General features: G+C 37.6%; 1 protein-coding gene across 2 annotated transcripts in view; it reads left to right on the forward strand.

The window, feature by feature from the left end:
• Positions 1-17,398, forward strand: part of SPHKAP (SPHK1 interactor, AKAP domain containing) — a gene marked incomplete at both ends in the record, with an annotated part of 105,495 nt that overhangs the window by 28,140 nt on the left and 59,957 nt on the right. For both annotated transcript variants that reach the window (XM_082657677.1, XM_082657678.1), the window contains one exon: positions 3,379-3,486. In XM_082657677.1, coding sequence (XP_082513803.1) covers positions 3,379-3,486 — 108 coding nt within the window. The remainder of the gene's footprint in view (positions 1-3,378; positions 3,487-17,398) is intronic.

Here is a 17,398-nt window from a genome sequence, read left to right on the forward strand (position 1 = left end):
GACTTAAGACAGGAATAATTCATAAGTTCCAATCAGTGGCCGTTGTTTTCTCCTGTTGACACACAGTTTGTTGCAACCATGATACATGTGCCTTGAATATGTTAGAATACAGAAAAGGTCCAGGGCCTAATTTCTGTGGAGTGAGCTTTGAAATGGCTAAGAAGGGATTTTTAGTCAGAGGAGTTATTAAACTGCATTGCAAAGTATTCTTAACTGGTATGTTCATTTGATGCTTCCATTTAAAACCTCTAACATTATTATGATGCAGAGTAAACGTAGTTATGTTTACAAAAATTAGAGGCACATGACGCTTCAGAAACATACCCCAAATCACACCCATCTGCAGGGGTTATGCAAGGCAGCATTGTTAAATGATTTCACTCACAGACTTGGTACCTTCAAAACCGAATTCAAAGTCCAGCTCTGAGCAGCTTGGGGCAGGAACTCAAATCTCTCTGAACCTCAAGGTCTTCATCTGCAAAATGACGATTGCCATGAAGATCCTTCTCTTTAATTCCTACCTTATAGTACTGCACTAAGGACTAAATTTAAAAGTAATAAATAAATATATGAAAAATTTAACACATTTCCCAGCACATTCTAAGCACGCAAAAAACAGTAGCTGCAACCAGTAATACTACAAAATGTTGAACTGAAGTTACACCTTAGGTCAGAATATTTGCTGAAGAAAATTTGTCTTCATCCATCTGAAATGCTTTCAATCCACTAATTTCAGGCAAAGGCTTCCAATTTTCTATTTTCCTTTGAAGTTCGTATCAAATAGTAACACTGAGAACCATGTATTGAGAGGATGACTTGTCATCTTGCATGCTGAAGTGTTTGACACTTGTCATCTCACTGAATACCCCAATGATCCCACCACCAGGTGGGTGTTACTCTCTCCATTCACGGGTGTAGAAACCTAGACTCAGGACTTTAGGCAACCACCCAAGGTCTTCCTCCTACTAATGACCAGGTTTAGATTTCAATGCAGTTAGATCACTAATGTCCAGTCTCTTAAATTCTATTCTAAATATGCTGAAAGTAAAAGTGAATGGCAGTGGAGGAGGTGGACTGAGAAGCTTTTTCTTCTTTAAATAAAGTTAGTCTAGATCAATGGTTCTCAATTTTATCTTTTTGGAATCAAAATTCCTTTGCACTCTAAAAATGTTGGGGGACCTCATGAAGCTTCTGATTGTAGGGTTTATACTTATTGATATTTTCCATATTATAAATTAAAGCTAAGAAAATTTCCACACGTAAGCGATATCGTATGATATTTGTCTTTGTCTGACTTACTTGCAGAATCAAAAAAAAAATGATACAAATAAACTTATTTGCAAAACAGAAACAGACTTAGAGAACAAACTTATGGTTACCAAAGGGGAAAGGTGGCAGGGAAGGATAAATTGGGAGTTTGGGGTTGACATATCAATACTCTGTAATAACATAAATGGGGAAATAAGTTGAAAAAGAATAGATACATGTAAACTGAATCACTTTTTTGTACACCTGAAACTAACACAACATTGTTAATCAACTATACATCAATATAAAATAAAAATTATAAAAAACAGCTTTTGCTATATACTAAATTGTATTTTCAGCATATTTTGATGAAGTCTGAAGCCACATAGAAAGAAATGAAAATACTGAAACTTAAAGAAGCTATATAAAGTTATAATTCATAGAAAAAAAGCTAAGAAAATTCTAAATATGTGTAATTTTAAAATAACAGTAACAATTTAAATAACCATATTTATTATTTTAAAATTATTTTAAAATAATAACAAACACATTACATGTTAACATACATATTTTTATGGAAAATATCTATGTTTTCCGAAACAAAACACTTTAATGAGAAGAGTAATTTCATCTTACATTTTTAGCAAATCTTCTTAATATCTGACTTAAAAGAAGACAGCTAGACTCTCCTATTTGCTTCTGCAGTCAGCCTGTTACACCATCACACCTCGTGTGGACCCTGGAGAACTCCACTGAGTACTCGTGAGATAATTCGAATGAAAAGGGTGAATAAAATCTTAGTATTATAATAAGCATAGTTTGACTTCTGGACTCTCTGAAAGATCTCAGTGACCCCTAGGGGGTCCCAGCTCACACTTTAAGAACCACAGTTTAGATAAAATCTTGGCATTGCCAACTTGAGTCTGCAGTGATAACTGAAGTTCGTCATTCAATTACCTTCTCATCAAAGTGTCTCTTTGTACTGTTCTGGAAAAGAATGATGAAAATTTGTCATCTCCAGGAATAATAAACATTGAGTGGGAAAAATATTTTAAAAGTAATAATATCACTTAGCTGAAACAAAAATGTTATAGAAAAATGTGTCAGACATATTTGGTTAACTCAACATGCAGAGACAAAAATTAATGTACTTTTATCTTTATAGAACAAAAGAAGACAATCCTTCACTGTGCAAATGAAATGTAATTGAAGTGTCATTCTATTTTTGTGGCATTAACCAAACTGATTAAATGTGTTATATTAATTAAGTGAAGGTAGTTGTCAAATAGTAGCAGACATGTACCTTAATAAAGCAGAGGGTACCAGGAGAGCATTGGAGATCTTATATAAGATGAGAAAAATCCTATACAATATTTGAATAGAGTTAAGGCACATCAGAAGTTGAGTCATTTGTTTGTTTATGAGATTGAATCTTCAGAATGTTTTGGCTCAGAAATGCAATTTTTCTTCACTGCTTTAAAATCAAAGCCCAGAAACAAGGCATTTGTAAATCACAGTCGGTGTTGTTCATTTATGTATTGAAATTGATTTTGCTTTACCATACTGCTTCTACAAGGGAAAGGGTTGTTGTAAGACACTTACTTATTCCTAATCATTTTAAAATTTAATATAGTATCCTAAGTGTTCTAGAAGAACTGTGCCCTATTTCACAGATATATTATCAAAGCTGAAGAACTAAAGAATCATAATTTCGGTAACAGTATTGTACCAAATGGAGAAACTACATTTTTTAATCGAAAATGTTCATATTGTAGAATGTAAAAGAGTTCCAACACTTAAATGAAGTTTGATTCCCTATTGCCAATTGAACCATACCCCAAAAAAATCACTTGACTGCAAATTATGCAAAAGTCACAGGTACACTGAAGTTTCCAGATGTTGAATTAGATGAGAGAAGAAACAACAGTATTCACTTCAATGTATCCCTCTAAACTGGATTCCTGGTTGAATATTTTACACCTTCTAGAGGTGCTGTTATCCTGGAAGTTTTTTCTAATATCCAGATGCTCTGAGGCAAACAAAACACTTACAGATTCTTCAGACAAGAGTTCCTCGTTTAAATAGATAATCTTGCCAATAACACTGAGAAGTTTGTCTTGGTTCCCTCAGGTTCTCCGCAGCAACAGCCTGCTGGAATCTACAGACTACTGGCTGCAGAATCAGAGGACGCCCTGTCAAATTGGTTTTGTGGAAGACAAGTCTGAAAACTGTGCTTCTGTAAGTAAACACAACTCTGGGGATGCGGGCTGAGAAAGTGGGGAGTCGGGCATATGTACTCCTACCAAGGACGTAATCATTAAGTACAAGATTTGGAAAGCATCCTTTTGAAAATACATAACTGGTTTATACAGTGTTAACAAAATAACAGGCAGAAGCTCATGATTCTTCTGTTTTGCTCATTTCAACAGGTAAATTAATCTTATCATTTCTCTGAAAAGGAAAAACGATGTTTTCATTTTCAAAACTGACTGTGTAAAAGATTCAGAAATAGCATCATATGATGAGAAATAAAAGCCTATTCAAGAGCGCTCTTGGATTCTTTTCAATATATTTTATAACTCCTACTAGTAGGTATTTTTCAACATGAAAACTGTGTAAAAATGTTCTACCATTCTTATAAGTTATAGTCATTATTTGAAAACATTTTCAACATAAGAAATATACAGGCATGCTTTTTAATGTTATATACTGGATCTGAGCTTTACGTATAAAACCCTCCTTTTCAAGGGAAGAGACGTCCTTATAGATAAATATTTCTTGTGGCTTAGAATGTAAGGGCGTATTGTTGATATGAGAAATCAACAACGTGATTTCTCCTTCCTATATGAAGTAGTCTGCTTCCTATATGTTCTACAAAACTATATGTTTCATTTTAACTGCAGTCGCCTAGCTCTTATGGGGTCATGATTACAGAGACTGGGGGAGAATATTTCCAAAGAGGAGAGAAATGTAATTCTCATGACTAAGTTGAGAGCATCAGCTCTGAGCTATTCCTGGAGGTGAGTTGCATGCCAGCATTTCTGTTAAAAGGAAAAAAAAGGGGGCTTCCCTGGTGGCGCAGTGGTTGAGAGTCCGCCTGCCGATGCAGGGGACACGGATTCGTGCCCCGGTCCGGGAAGATCCCACATGCCGCGGAGCGGCTGGGCCCGTGAGCCATGGCCGCTGAGCCTGCGCGTCCGGAGCCTGTGCTCCGCAACGGGAGAGGCCACAACAGTGAGAGGCCCGCGTACCGCAAAAAAAAAAAAAAAAAAAAAGAAAAAGAAAAAGAGAAAAAAGGAAGCTGAAAATGCGATGGAGGAGCTTTTTATATATAATGAGCAGAACCAGAACTGGCAGACAGAGGATGTATAACATTTCACACTGCAGTCTCATAGCACAAGGAAAGCAGAGTCCATTCAACAGACTTAATTCAATCTCTGTTTAGGCAAAATGATTTTGATCCTGCTATTTTGGGGATTTTTCAATCCCTTGTCCAGAAAACCAGTTGATGCTTAAAAATCTTTGGCGAAAAACGAAAAAGGATTTAGGTGGCAAGTAATTTAACAGCGATACCTTCTTTGCAAATTCAATTCTGAGACGAGGTGGAAAATTCAGGCATTTGCTGATATGGATCTCTAATTACACAGCTTTGAATTGTAAAAGGAAGAGAAATGGAGAGTAAAAGCTATCAGCATCTACACTCTAGTCAAAGTTGTCATCAAAGCGGCTCCTGTATTAAGGAGTCTGCCGTTTGGAGAAGGCACCAAAGTTGGGGCACAAAAAATGGTGTAATAAAGGGCAAAGAGGTCTTTTCTAAACTTTTTATTTTTGGAATCTATATTGCAGATCTACAATTAGAAATGGTAAATTTATAGCCAAATTTAAGATTACCATTGGATTTTCCTAAGTATAAGAAAACTCTACTCACACGCCCCCAATCCCAATGAACTCAAATTTGAACTTAAAACTGTATGACTTTCTTCCTTAATTCTTTGTCCCTTTATAGTTTCAGATGACATCAGTGAGCTTGAGCTAGCGGATTCATACTGCCCTTATGGTTCTTTCTATACTTCCCCAAAGGGGAAAAATCTAAACACAAGTAAAAGGCATACTGGAAGGTTAGTTTTCCTGCAAGAGTTTATAATAAATGAAACTGACACAAATGTTAAAAATTGTCTATGACTCTAAACTAAAAAAATTTCAGAATTCCTATGAAAAATGAACACCAATCTCTCAAAAAGTATCTTGTAGTTACTTTTTCTTAGTTTCTGAGTCCTTTCTCTCTTTCTTACTGGGCACAGATTTCTAGGGTGAGGAGAAGAAACAGAATCCAGAGCTGGACATTGCTGAGGGGAAGCTATTATCTAGAGGAAAACAGAGTTGATCAACAGCAATGCTTGACAGGACAAGGATCTCTTGATCAAAATAGCCATACACGAGGAAGGAGTCACTAAAATGGTCAGGGAAAAAGTGCTTAATTCCTTTTCAAAACAAATTATCCGCAAAAGGATAACAATGAAGTTGTAATTTAAATTAAAAAAAATAGAACTGTATTTTAAAATAATATCTTCATTAAAGTTTAATTTAAAAAATTAGTCTTAGGAAATAATCCCAAATCTAAATCTATTAACAAAAAATCACAACAGATTCTGAGGAAACTGTAGCAAAGCTTTCCCATATTTTATTGCTTTATACTCTATTCATAACTCTGGGGTACCCCACTCTATGTTCATTGTTGCTTCTTTAACTCATTTCTTCCTGATCAAACTTAGTAGCCAACTTTTTTATATCCAATTTTGATTGGCTTGGTATCCATCATGCTGAACTCCAAGTATCTGGATTTGCAGTTTCTTAGAAATAAGTGCCTCCGAGGACCAATGTTTTCTGAATTCAAGATGTTCATTTAGAATTTTTATTGAGGGACAATCTCAGGCATAGAAACCCTTCAGGGTGTTATGGGCATGGGTCAGTACAGCTGTTTGTTCTCAAGCATCAAACAAGCTTCAAAAATAACTTTTGGTCATTATCTCAATAAAGAACTGCTTTCATTTCACAGGTAAAATGAGGTGTCTTAGTGAAGAGCAGTTTGAAGCTGTCAGAAATGGGCATTCTGTAATGGCCTGTATGGGAAAGAATCTAAAAAAGCGTGGATATATGTATATGTATAACTGATTCACTTTGCTGTACAGCAGAAACTAACACAACATTTTTACGCGGGCCCCTCACTGCTGTGGCCTCTCCCGCTGCGGAGCACAGGCTCCGGACGCGCAGGCTCAGCGGCCATGGCTCACGGGCCCAGCCACTCCACGGCATGTAGGATCCTCCCAGACCGGGGCACGAACCCGTGTCCCCTGCATCGGCAGGCGAACTCTCAACCACTGCGTCACCAGGGAAGCCCTAACACAACATTTTTAATCAACTATACTCCTATAAAAAAATTTTTAAAATAATAAAATTTTTAAAAAAGAAATGCTATAGGCCAGCCAAACATGAAGTCTGACTTAGAAGGCCCCTGAAATTTACCCTTAAATTTTTTTCAAAAGATATCAAATATGAAAACTGTGGTTTTGTTTTTGTAAATAGAGTTCTCCAATCAAACTATACAATTTTATTTCTGATTTGCCATTCTGAGAAAAAAATCATATACCAACCTTCACCGTGTTCTTTTTTTAACCTAATTATTTAAAAGGGAAATGTGGAGGAGGATAATGAAATTGGAAGCCATTGTTCAAACCCAACAGCAGAAGCATTATCTTAGTAGAGGTCCTTGACATGAGTGGTAGGATTTGGACTTTTCAGGACCCTTGACTTTTTTAAATTAAAAACTAATTTAGGGCTTCCCTGGTGGTGCAGCGGTTGAGAATCCGCTAAATGCAAATCGAAACTACAATGAGGTATCACCTCACACCAGTCAGAATGGCCATCATGAAAAAATCTACAAACAATAAATGCTGGAGAGGGTGTGGAGAAAAGGGAACCCTCTTGCACTGTTGGTGGGAATGTAAATTGATACAGCTACTATGGAGAGCAGTATGAAGGTTCCTTAAAAAACTAAAAGTAGCACTACCATATGACCCAGCAATCCCACTACTGGGTATATACCCAGAGAAAACCATAATTCAAAAAGTCATGTACCGCAATGTTCATTGCAGCTCTATTTACAACAGCCAGGACATGGAAGCAAGCAACCTAAGTGTCCGTCGACAGATGAATGGATAAAGAAGATGTGGCACATATATACAATGAAATATTACTCAGCCATAAAAAGAAACAAAATTGAGTTATTTGTAGTGAGGTGGATGGACCCAGAGTCTCTCATACAGCGTGAAGTAAGTCAGAAAGAGAAAAACAAATACCGTAAGCTAACACATATGTATGGAATCTAAAAAAAGAAAATGGTTCTGATGAACCTAGGGACAGGACAAGAATAAAAACAGAGATGTAGAGAATGGACTTGAGGACACGGGGAGGGGAAAGGGTAAGCTGGGACGAAGTGAGAGAGTGGCATTGACATATACACACTGCCAAATGTAAAATAGGTAGCTAGTGGGAAGCAGCTGCACAGCACAGGGAGATCAGCTCAGTGTTTTGTGACAACCTAGAGGGGTGGGATTGCGGGGTGGGATAGGGAGGGTGGGAGGGAGATGCAAGAGGGAGGGGATATAGGGATATATGTATATGTATAGCTGATTCACTTTGTTGTACAGCAGAAACTAACACAAAATTGCAAAGCAATTATACTCCAATAAAGATGTTTAAAAAACAAAACAAAACAGGACATGTTAATGGATTGAATGAAGGAAAGATAAGTCAAGGATAAGTCCTACGATTTTGGCATAAGCTCCTAGGTGGATGGAAGTTTCATTTACTGTGATGGGGAAGACTGAGCGGGGTGGGGGGGGGCGGAAACTGGTTGGAGGTAGGAGGAGGGGGTGATGCTGGGTGTCTCTTACTCATTCAAGTGGAAATCCAGCCTGGTAGCTGGATTACAAGTGGGAGTTTTTGGCAAGATCAGGAGGAGAGAGAAGAGATTTGAGGGTCTTCAGGGTGACCCTCAGAAAGTAGAGAAGATCAGTCACACCAGGAAGAATGTGTGGATGAAGAAAGGAGCTTCGGTGCTTTGTGACCGCCTGGAGGGGTGCGATAGGGAGGGTGGGAGGGAGGGAGACGCAAGAGGGAAGAGATATGGGAACATATGTATATACATAACTGATTCACTTTGTTATAAAGCAGAAACTAACACACCATTGTAAAGCAATTATACTCCAATAAAGATGTTAAAAATATATATATTATTAGAAAAAAATTATACTTCAATTTTTTTAATTTAAATAAATAAATAAATATTTAGTAAATATATGTATATCTTTGCACATTTTCAAGTTAACATAAATATTTTATCAAATGTTTGATTATTTTTGCAAGAAGTAGGATTTCTAGTATATTGCAAAAATTGGCATTAAAACAATCTCCTATCTCAAATGTTTAAAAAAAAAAAAGAAAGGAGCTTATAACTGAGAGCTGGGGTTCTGATAAGCGCACATACAGGGATCTCTATCTTTCAGGGTCCCCTCAAAAGCAAGAGATTATTTGTTAAGCGCGTGAGTCGAGTTTCAAGTACACAATGAAGTATTTTAGTGGTATTTTTGCCACTAAAAGTACAGACAGATGAATAGACCTGAGTGTAATTTTAAACCTGGGTGTTCAAACCATTTTTCAAATTTTTTAAAATTCCTTTTGACAGAAGAATGCATTATTATAATAGCTCAGATTTGGTTTGAGTTTCCATTTTCATACAATTTCTGCAATTACGGCAAATTTCCTTTGAGTTGAAAGCCAATCAGTCGAGAAAAACCAACAGCAATAAACAGTGTTTCTCATTAAAGTACCTTTAAGCTTCAAGGATGTTGACTACATAATTTAGATATCTTTTTAGCAGAATTGTTTGGTTTAACTTGTCTTTCTTAATCCATTTTTCCAAAGTCCCAGGAAAACTAGTTAGAAGTAATAGCGTTAATTTTTTTTTCATAACTTAGAGACTGAAGTTTAAAAACAAATAAATAAGAGGAAGAAATACAAAAGTGGGCCTGGCTAATGACCACCATAGGATGTCTGTTTTCAGTTCCAAGCCTCTGGAGTACTATTTCCTCTCTTTTATAACAATGAGACAAGCTCACCCTAAGCCTTTATTAGGAAATGAGAAAGTGCTGCAAGCAGAATTCCTGCCCTTCCATCCTTGGATATTACACTCTTTTGAAGGCCAGAGACAGCCCTCACTGTATATTCCAGACAGTACCTGGCATGTCCGCTGGTCCATAGCATCTGTGATGTTGGTGGAATTTAATTGGATTATCTGGAGTCATTCAATGTACTTGCCAGAAGCATCTGAATTGGCTGAAAGGAGTGAAGGAAACTTTGCCCATTGCTAAGTTATGCCTCAGGCTTGCTTTAATAGTATACAATGTGTTTAGCAGACAGTCTGTCAGCAGTGAGTAGGATAGTTTTGCTAAGTACCCAGGGATGAATTCTTCTGGGAGGGTCTCTCAACCTTCAGCACCATTGCCCTATTAAGCTGGATAATTCTTTGTCGCAGGGGCTTTCCTGTTCATCATAGGCTATTTAGCAACATCCCTGGCCTCTACCCACTAGATGCCAGTAGCACCTACTCTCCAGTTGTAACAACCAAAAATGTCTCCAGGTATCACCAACTTCCCCTGGCTGGGGAAGGTGGGCAAGGGGCAGCATCACACCCAGTTGCAACTGCTGCTCTCAAGTTTCTGAAATTTTAATCTCTAGTCTCCCCTAAGGTACCTCCTATTCATGTGTTTCAAACTGAGCTGCCGCCTCACTCTTGCACAGACATGGAAAGGAAACAGCCTCTGCTTCCCCCAAAAGATCCCAGTCCTCTTGTAGCTCTCATCAAAGGCCATGTGCACTAGGAGGAAGGACTGAAAGTGAAAGGCTCACGAGACAGTCAAAGCCGCTTCAGGACACCTGCCTGTAGGTCAAGATCAATTAGTTTATGGCCCTAGCTTCTACCACAAAACAGAATTCAGTACCACTTGGACGTCCCAGGCAACCAGTTTTTAGACTGGGATGTATCATTTTTACTTATAACTTATTTTCTTTCTTTTATCAAATATAATGCAATTTCAAAACAGAACATTTGAGAGCAGTAAGAAAGAAAAGCTCCCTAACTCTACTAGTTAAAGGATCTACTCTTGACACTGGTTATTTCCTTCCACACTTTTCCCCACAAGCTAAAAAGATCAGGCATGTCAATTCACCTTGATTTCAAATGCTAATACAGGTCTTGTGTTGAAGATCTTCTAATATTTCAAAATAAGTCAGAAATCTAGTTTTCTACAGGAAATCTGATTTCTAAATGTTGGCCAGCAATAAAATTTTCTTTCAAAACAGACCACCCGTATCAGATGGAATCAGCTCGTGGGACTCGTTTCTGACATCTGTCATTTCACCTTGTGTCCACCTGGCCTCATTCTTGTTACCTGCTAACTTCTATTTGCATTTGAATTTAGGATCCCTGTCACTAAACAATCTCTTAAGTGCTTTCCAGCTCAAAAATTGTATGAGTCCAGGACCAAGTACATTACTAGAACTTCCTTTCTCATTACCTGAATTAGCTTATCCAAAATGTTACCACTCTCCACAAGCAGACAATACCACCCTCTGTGGCCTTATTCTCAGAGGATGATTTAGAAAATACAGTCTTACCTAACCTGGAATATAAAGGACAGTGGACATGAATTATACCAATTTATTTATATGTGTATATAAATATATAATGTGTATTCTATTGAAATATATATATAAATACACATTACATATATACACTATATACACATTATATATATTATATATATATATATATATATATATTTCTGTTGAAATGTTGTTCTGGTAAGTAAGCAATTGACTTCATGAAGACCTAACAAAGAAAAAATGGTCCAAAAGATAAAAATCAATCCTGTAAGTACATTTGCACCCAAACATCCAATTCAAGGTCCTCCACCGTCTGCCCTTTCCAAATTTGCCTCTCAGTCAGCCCTCACTTTCCCTCACTACCCTTTCCCTGGGTTCATTAGAATACTTGCCATTCTTCAAACACCTATGTCCCTTTGCCCATTCTGTTTCTGTACCCCAGGCTGCCCTGGAACCAGCCTGCTGCCTCAAAAATTCTTACAGACTTGTCAGTCAATCTGTGTTTATACAAAACAGTCATTTCAAATTTTTTGTCAACTTTTAATCATTACTTATTCAGGACAATTTGGGGGAAAATATTGCATTATGTCTTTCAGATTAATTCCTGGGGGACTTAACTAATTTCCTGCATTACTGACTTCACTGGGAACTGACAGTTAGTTTGTCAATTATTTCAATATTGTATTCCTTCAAAATTGCTTTGTCTTAAAAGAGAACAAATGTCATCATTCTTAATGAAAGTACTCTTCTCCACAGCATTCTTACGTGTACACATATATTTACATATATACTTCTCCTCCTTCCTTAAAAATACTTATGTTACTCCATATCCTCTTTAAAAAGCAAATAGTAAAACAAGCAAAACACTTCCCTTGACCTTAGCTCCCTGTGAAACCACTCACCCTATGTTCCTTCTTCTCTTGACCACCAGACTTAAAAACTAACAAAAAGTGTATTGTCTCTGGCTAGTATCTGGCTACTATCTGGCTATCTTACCTTTCTGCTGAAATTGCTCTTATTTGTGACAGCAGATCCACTAACATGTTGTCACTGCTTATGTTCCTAAGGTTTGAGCAGAACACTAACTAAACATATACCCCCCCAGCTTCTGAAGACTGGCTATTTTTTCCATGGCTTCAGGAACATCATTCTCTCTTTTAATTATTTCCTTACCTCTAGGATCATTTCTTCTTTGTCCTATTCCTGGACTTCTGCTCCCCACAACCTTGCACTTAAATGTGGCTTTTCCCAAAGGTCTTTGCAAAAGCCTCTCACTGGATCATTCATCCTTACCTCATGGCTTCAGCCACATCTTTATACCAATGACCACCATCTGAGGACTACAGACTTATTTCTAAGTGCCTGTTAGATACACCCACCTGAAAATCTAAAAAATAACCCATAGTCAACATAACTTGGGTATTATCCAAAAATATGTTCCTCCTCCCAAAATTTCTATTGATAGTTGTGTAATCTACACCTTTTCCCAAGCTATAATCCTCCGAATCACACTCATCTTATTTTTCTCCCTCACGCTTCATCTCTAACTGGTTATCAAAAGTTGCTTTTGGGCTTCCCTGGTGGCACAGTGGTCGAGAGTCCACCTGCCGATGCAGGGGACGCGGGTTCGTGCGCCGGTCCGGGAAGATCCCACATGCCGCGGAGCGGCTGGGCCCGTGAGCCATGGCCGCTGAGCCTGCGCGTCCGGAGCCTGTGCTCCGCAGCGGGAGAGGCCACAGCAGTGAGAGGCCCGCGTACCACAAAAAAAAAAAAGTTGCTTTTATTTTTCAGTTCTGGCTGTGCCTTTTCAGCCCCACTGTCACTATTTTATTGTTTAATGCCCCACATATTTCTTCTAAATATTTAATGTGCAAAAATCTAAAGCAAACACAGAAAGCAAAAATCAAAAAAACAAAGAAGTCCTTAGCAACCTTAAAAGTCCACTGATATCTTGGTATCTTTTTCTCCTGAATTCCTTTGTAGCGTCAAATGTCTAGACTTACTTTAAGGTTCCAGTGGTACAAATAATTACATTACCAGTCCCCTACTCCCACCCTCAGCGTCATATAATTCCTCCAGGGACTGCTGAGTCAATTCAGTAGCTAATTCAAGACCATGACTCTAATTTTTAATTGAATTAAAGATGAATTCCAAGGGAATATGAATATGATTCACCACTGTTATCCTAGTTTTTAAAGTACTATGCTAAATGACAGGCCAATGAAGAAGCACTTTGACATTGGTACTATTTGACACTGGGAACACAATCACAGTATGGATTTGACAGAGCCTAGCGGTAGCACCAAAATAAAATAGCTCTTGGTGAGTGTATTTACATCACATGTTAAACAAACAAAATGTACTAGAGTTCTCCTATTCTGCCAAGCTAAGTGACTAAAGTTCCATTGGTGAAATTGCAGAGCCCAAGAGCTGGAATAAACCTGAGAGGATATATTGTTCACTCCATTCACTTTTCAGGTGAGAAAACAAAATAGCAATGAGGAGGAAGATTGCTTAAAGCCACAGATTAAATTAATAGCAAAGCCAGGGCTTCCCTGGTGGCGCAGTGGTTGAGAGTCCGCCTGCCGATGCAGGGGACACGGGTTCGTGCCCCGGTCCGGGAAGATCCCACATGCCGCGGAGCGGCTGGGCCCGTGAGCCATGGCCGCTGAACCTGCGCGTCCGGAGCCTGTGCTCCGCAACGGGAGAGGCCACAACAGTGAGAGGCCCGCGTACAGCAAAAAAAAAAAAAAAAAAGCTTGTTAAATAGCATTGATTTTTCAACTTTAAGGAATATAATTTCATCATCAGCCCACAAAATAGACCGTGAAATGTTACCCTTGATACTGCATGAATTGATTCACAATATAGTTGTTGGCTGGAAGCTACTTAGACATTAAATGAGGTCTGGCAAAGGATGATAAAAGTCAAATAGCTAAAACTGAGTCGTTCTCTCTAGTACTGACTGCATAGCAAACCCAGTTGTCTATTTATGTCACTCATTTGTTCCAATAAATTATATTATCAACCTACAAGAGAATTTAGTCATGTATCCTTGAAATCACCAGAATTTTGTGTATTTTCTATCATGGATAGATATATCTATATCAAAGAAAATTCTCTGGTCACTGCAATTTTCATCTAATAACATTAATAATATGAGGCTGGTGCAGGCTACAAAAACTGATATTAAAATTAAGGGCCATACTTTACTTATCACAACAAATTCTCAAGTGACTTGCCTATGTGACCTCAAAGGTTCCTTCCAATTTTGAAGCCTCTTTTCAAATGCTTATTCATTGTTCTTGACAGTCCAGTATTGGAAGAAAGTGATATTTTGCTTGATTAGTGAAAGCAGCATAATTTTCCTACCTTTACTTTTTTGCACTGACCTTCAGTGTGGTGTTCTATTAACTCAGCAGAGTGTTGCTGTTCTAATGTTTTAGTCTGTGAAAGCACATTCCGGCTGAATTTCTTAAGAGGCAAAGAACTAGGGATGTATATTTGGTTTACGTTAGTAACTGCAAAGGGAATTCATCAATCAGTGTCACAGGCTTTGAGCTATTCTTATGACAACTCAATTTTACTATTTTTTTTTCCTTCAGTAACTTTGTCTTAAAGATGCCCTCTTCCTTCTATCCATCACAACCCTTTCTCACGCTTCTTATGGGCAGAGATCTCTTTGATCTAAAGAGAAGTTATTCGAAAGTGGGAAAGCAAAGAATTGGACTTGAGCCCTGTTCATGTGCCTGGAAACTGTATGGAGAATTGATTTGCTTAGGCAAAGTCCACTTAGGTTTTTAGTTTATGAAAGCACTTTCACAACTAATCAATGGTGAACATTTTAGAAACTCCCTAAAATGAAGCCCCACAAGACATTTCAGATGACACAAAAATATGAATTCCTGTGGTGCATGAAAATTTACATCACATCATTTGTTTGAAAACAAAACCAAAAATATGAGTAGCTTATAATTAATAATATTTATGTATGAATATTTTAAAAATGTGATACTAACAGACTGATGTTTTCTTTTTTTCTTTTATTTATTTTTTAATAGATCTTTACTGGAGTATAATTGCTTCACTATACTGTGTTAGTTTCTGTGGTATAACAAAGCGAATCAGCCATATGCATACACATGTCCCCATATCCCCTCCCTCTTGAGCCTCCCTCCCAGCCTCCCTATCCCAACCCCGTAGGTCAAAGACTGACATTTTCTTAGTGTGTTGATGGTTACGAGAAAAATTCATGCAGGCTTTAAGCCCCTTTCAAATCAGCTGTGCAGACATTTACTTGCCTTCTTATTTGTAGTCCTACTATTATTAACGTCATCTCTTGTTTAAATTTTTTTTATTTTTAATACTAATTATCCATGCCAGGAAGCCATTAATAATACACGCTGCCCATGCAAGATGAAAAGGGCAAATAATAATATTTCACCGAGTTTTTACAGAAACCCTATGAAATAGCCAGAGTAGGTATTATAAGTAAAGAAAGGTGTGTGAGTGTCGAAAGGTTAAATGTTTGTCCAGGAACATAGAGTGATGGAGTTATTGCCTGAAATCAGGTCTTCCAATTACATTTGCCAAGCAACAATTAACTGGGAAAGTAAAGTCTTATGATTTCATATCCTTAATTTTCTAGAGAAGCAATTGACAAAATACAGTCCTCAAGCCAAATCTGGCCCACTGTCTGTTTTTGTAAATAATTTCATTGAGACACAGTCACGTCCATTCTTTTATGTATTGTCTATGGCTGTTTCCCCACCATCACAGGAGAGGTGAGGAAATGCAGCAAGGACTTTTGCAAGATAAATACTGCTGCTTTGCATTATTGGTTCAGTACGGATAAAAACAAGACTATTTCTGTTCTATCCGAGGAATCTCTCAGGTCTGTTATACATCAAGTATTTGAAGGATATTACTTTTCACCATCAAGACTTTAATTCATTGATCTCTGCTTCCCATTACTTAAAACCATGAAATGTTCTGAAATTTTTATCAAAATGACATTTCCATGACTGTTTCCCACAAACTCGCTTATTCTTGTTTCACTTTAGTGTAGCCTTTTTGTGCCTGACCTCTTAGTGGCTTCCAACTTAACTACTCAAAGTGTCCTAAGAAATTACATGTTTCATAGCATTTTCTCCTGACTTACGTTTGAGAATTAGACAGAAATATTGCCTTTTCTTTTCCCTCTGAAGAGTAATCTGGCATCTTTTAGGAGAACAATATTGCTTCCTGCATAAATCTAGCTTTTGTTTTTCTCAAAGCTGTAGTTACTGATCGTATTTTTAGTTCTGTAAACATTAATTTACCATCCCATTTTACTGTAGCCTGTTAATCACAACCTACCAGCAGTCACAAAAGCCATGGTCATGGTCTTTGAGAAATATTTGATGTGTGCTGGGCAATTCAGAAAAAAGAACAAACACTGGTCAGCTCTTTAGAAAAGGAAAGCAAGTCCTTGGTAATTCAAAGAGGGTGTGATCAGAGGATACATTTCCCTATTTCTGGGCCTCAGATTTCATGAAGTAAGTTAGCAGGGGCATACGCATACACACCTGAGCCCTACCTAAGTCATTATTAATTTGAAAACCAGACATATCTGTGTGTACCAAAAGACAATGTACTAAAAGGTTACTACATCCATGGCATAAGAGAAAAAATGCAGGTGTTATAGAAACCTTTTCACCTTTGAGATCCATTTTATTGATGATATTCTGTAATTTGAATTTACTTCCATAATTACGTGCTTCCTACCTTAATGAGCGTTGTGCTACTCCCTGGAACCACAGTGGTGACTGAGATAGACATAGTCTCTGCCCTCCTGGATCCAAAATTTTCTTGGCCTTGGAATAGAATGGCCTCATTTTTTATGATAACATGTGTTATAACATGCTGAACAGAAACTGACTGGCAGGAATACTTGTTGAAAGAAAGAGAAAGAGAGAAAGAGAAGGAAGGAAAGAAGGAGGGTTGGAAAGAAGGAAGGAAGGGAGGGAGGGAGGGAGAGAGAGAAAGGAAATAAAGCAGTCAGGCAGGCTCAAATAAAATGAAGGCAAAGTCATATACTATAGGGGGTACTTCTGAAGACGTCAATAACTCAAGATTAACTTCTCATGGACATTAACATAGAATATAGATAATGGATGTGAGATTATATCAATTACCCCATTATAGAACATTTTTTACATTTCAATGCACTTTTTAATCACAGCATGTATTTACAGTAATTTTTGCATTGCTAACACCTCTTTTCAAATGGTCAAAAACTACCACCTGCCTCAGTGCAGACCATTGCTTGGCTTGAGGTCATAGGGGCACATTATAGAAATTTCAGCCTTAAGGTTAATCTCCAGAAGTTTATCTTTGTCCAGCTGTAGCGTCATTTTTGCAAACTGAACAAGATGTCTGCCTTGAT

Source organism: Grampus griseus (assembly GCF_964374135.1).
Source record: "Grampus griseus genome assembly, chromosome: 7".
Taxonomy (NCBI): domain Eukaryota; kingdom Metazoa; phylum Chordata; class Mammalia; order Artiodactyla; family Delphinidae; genus Grampus; species Grampus griseus.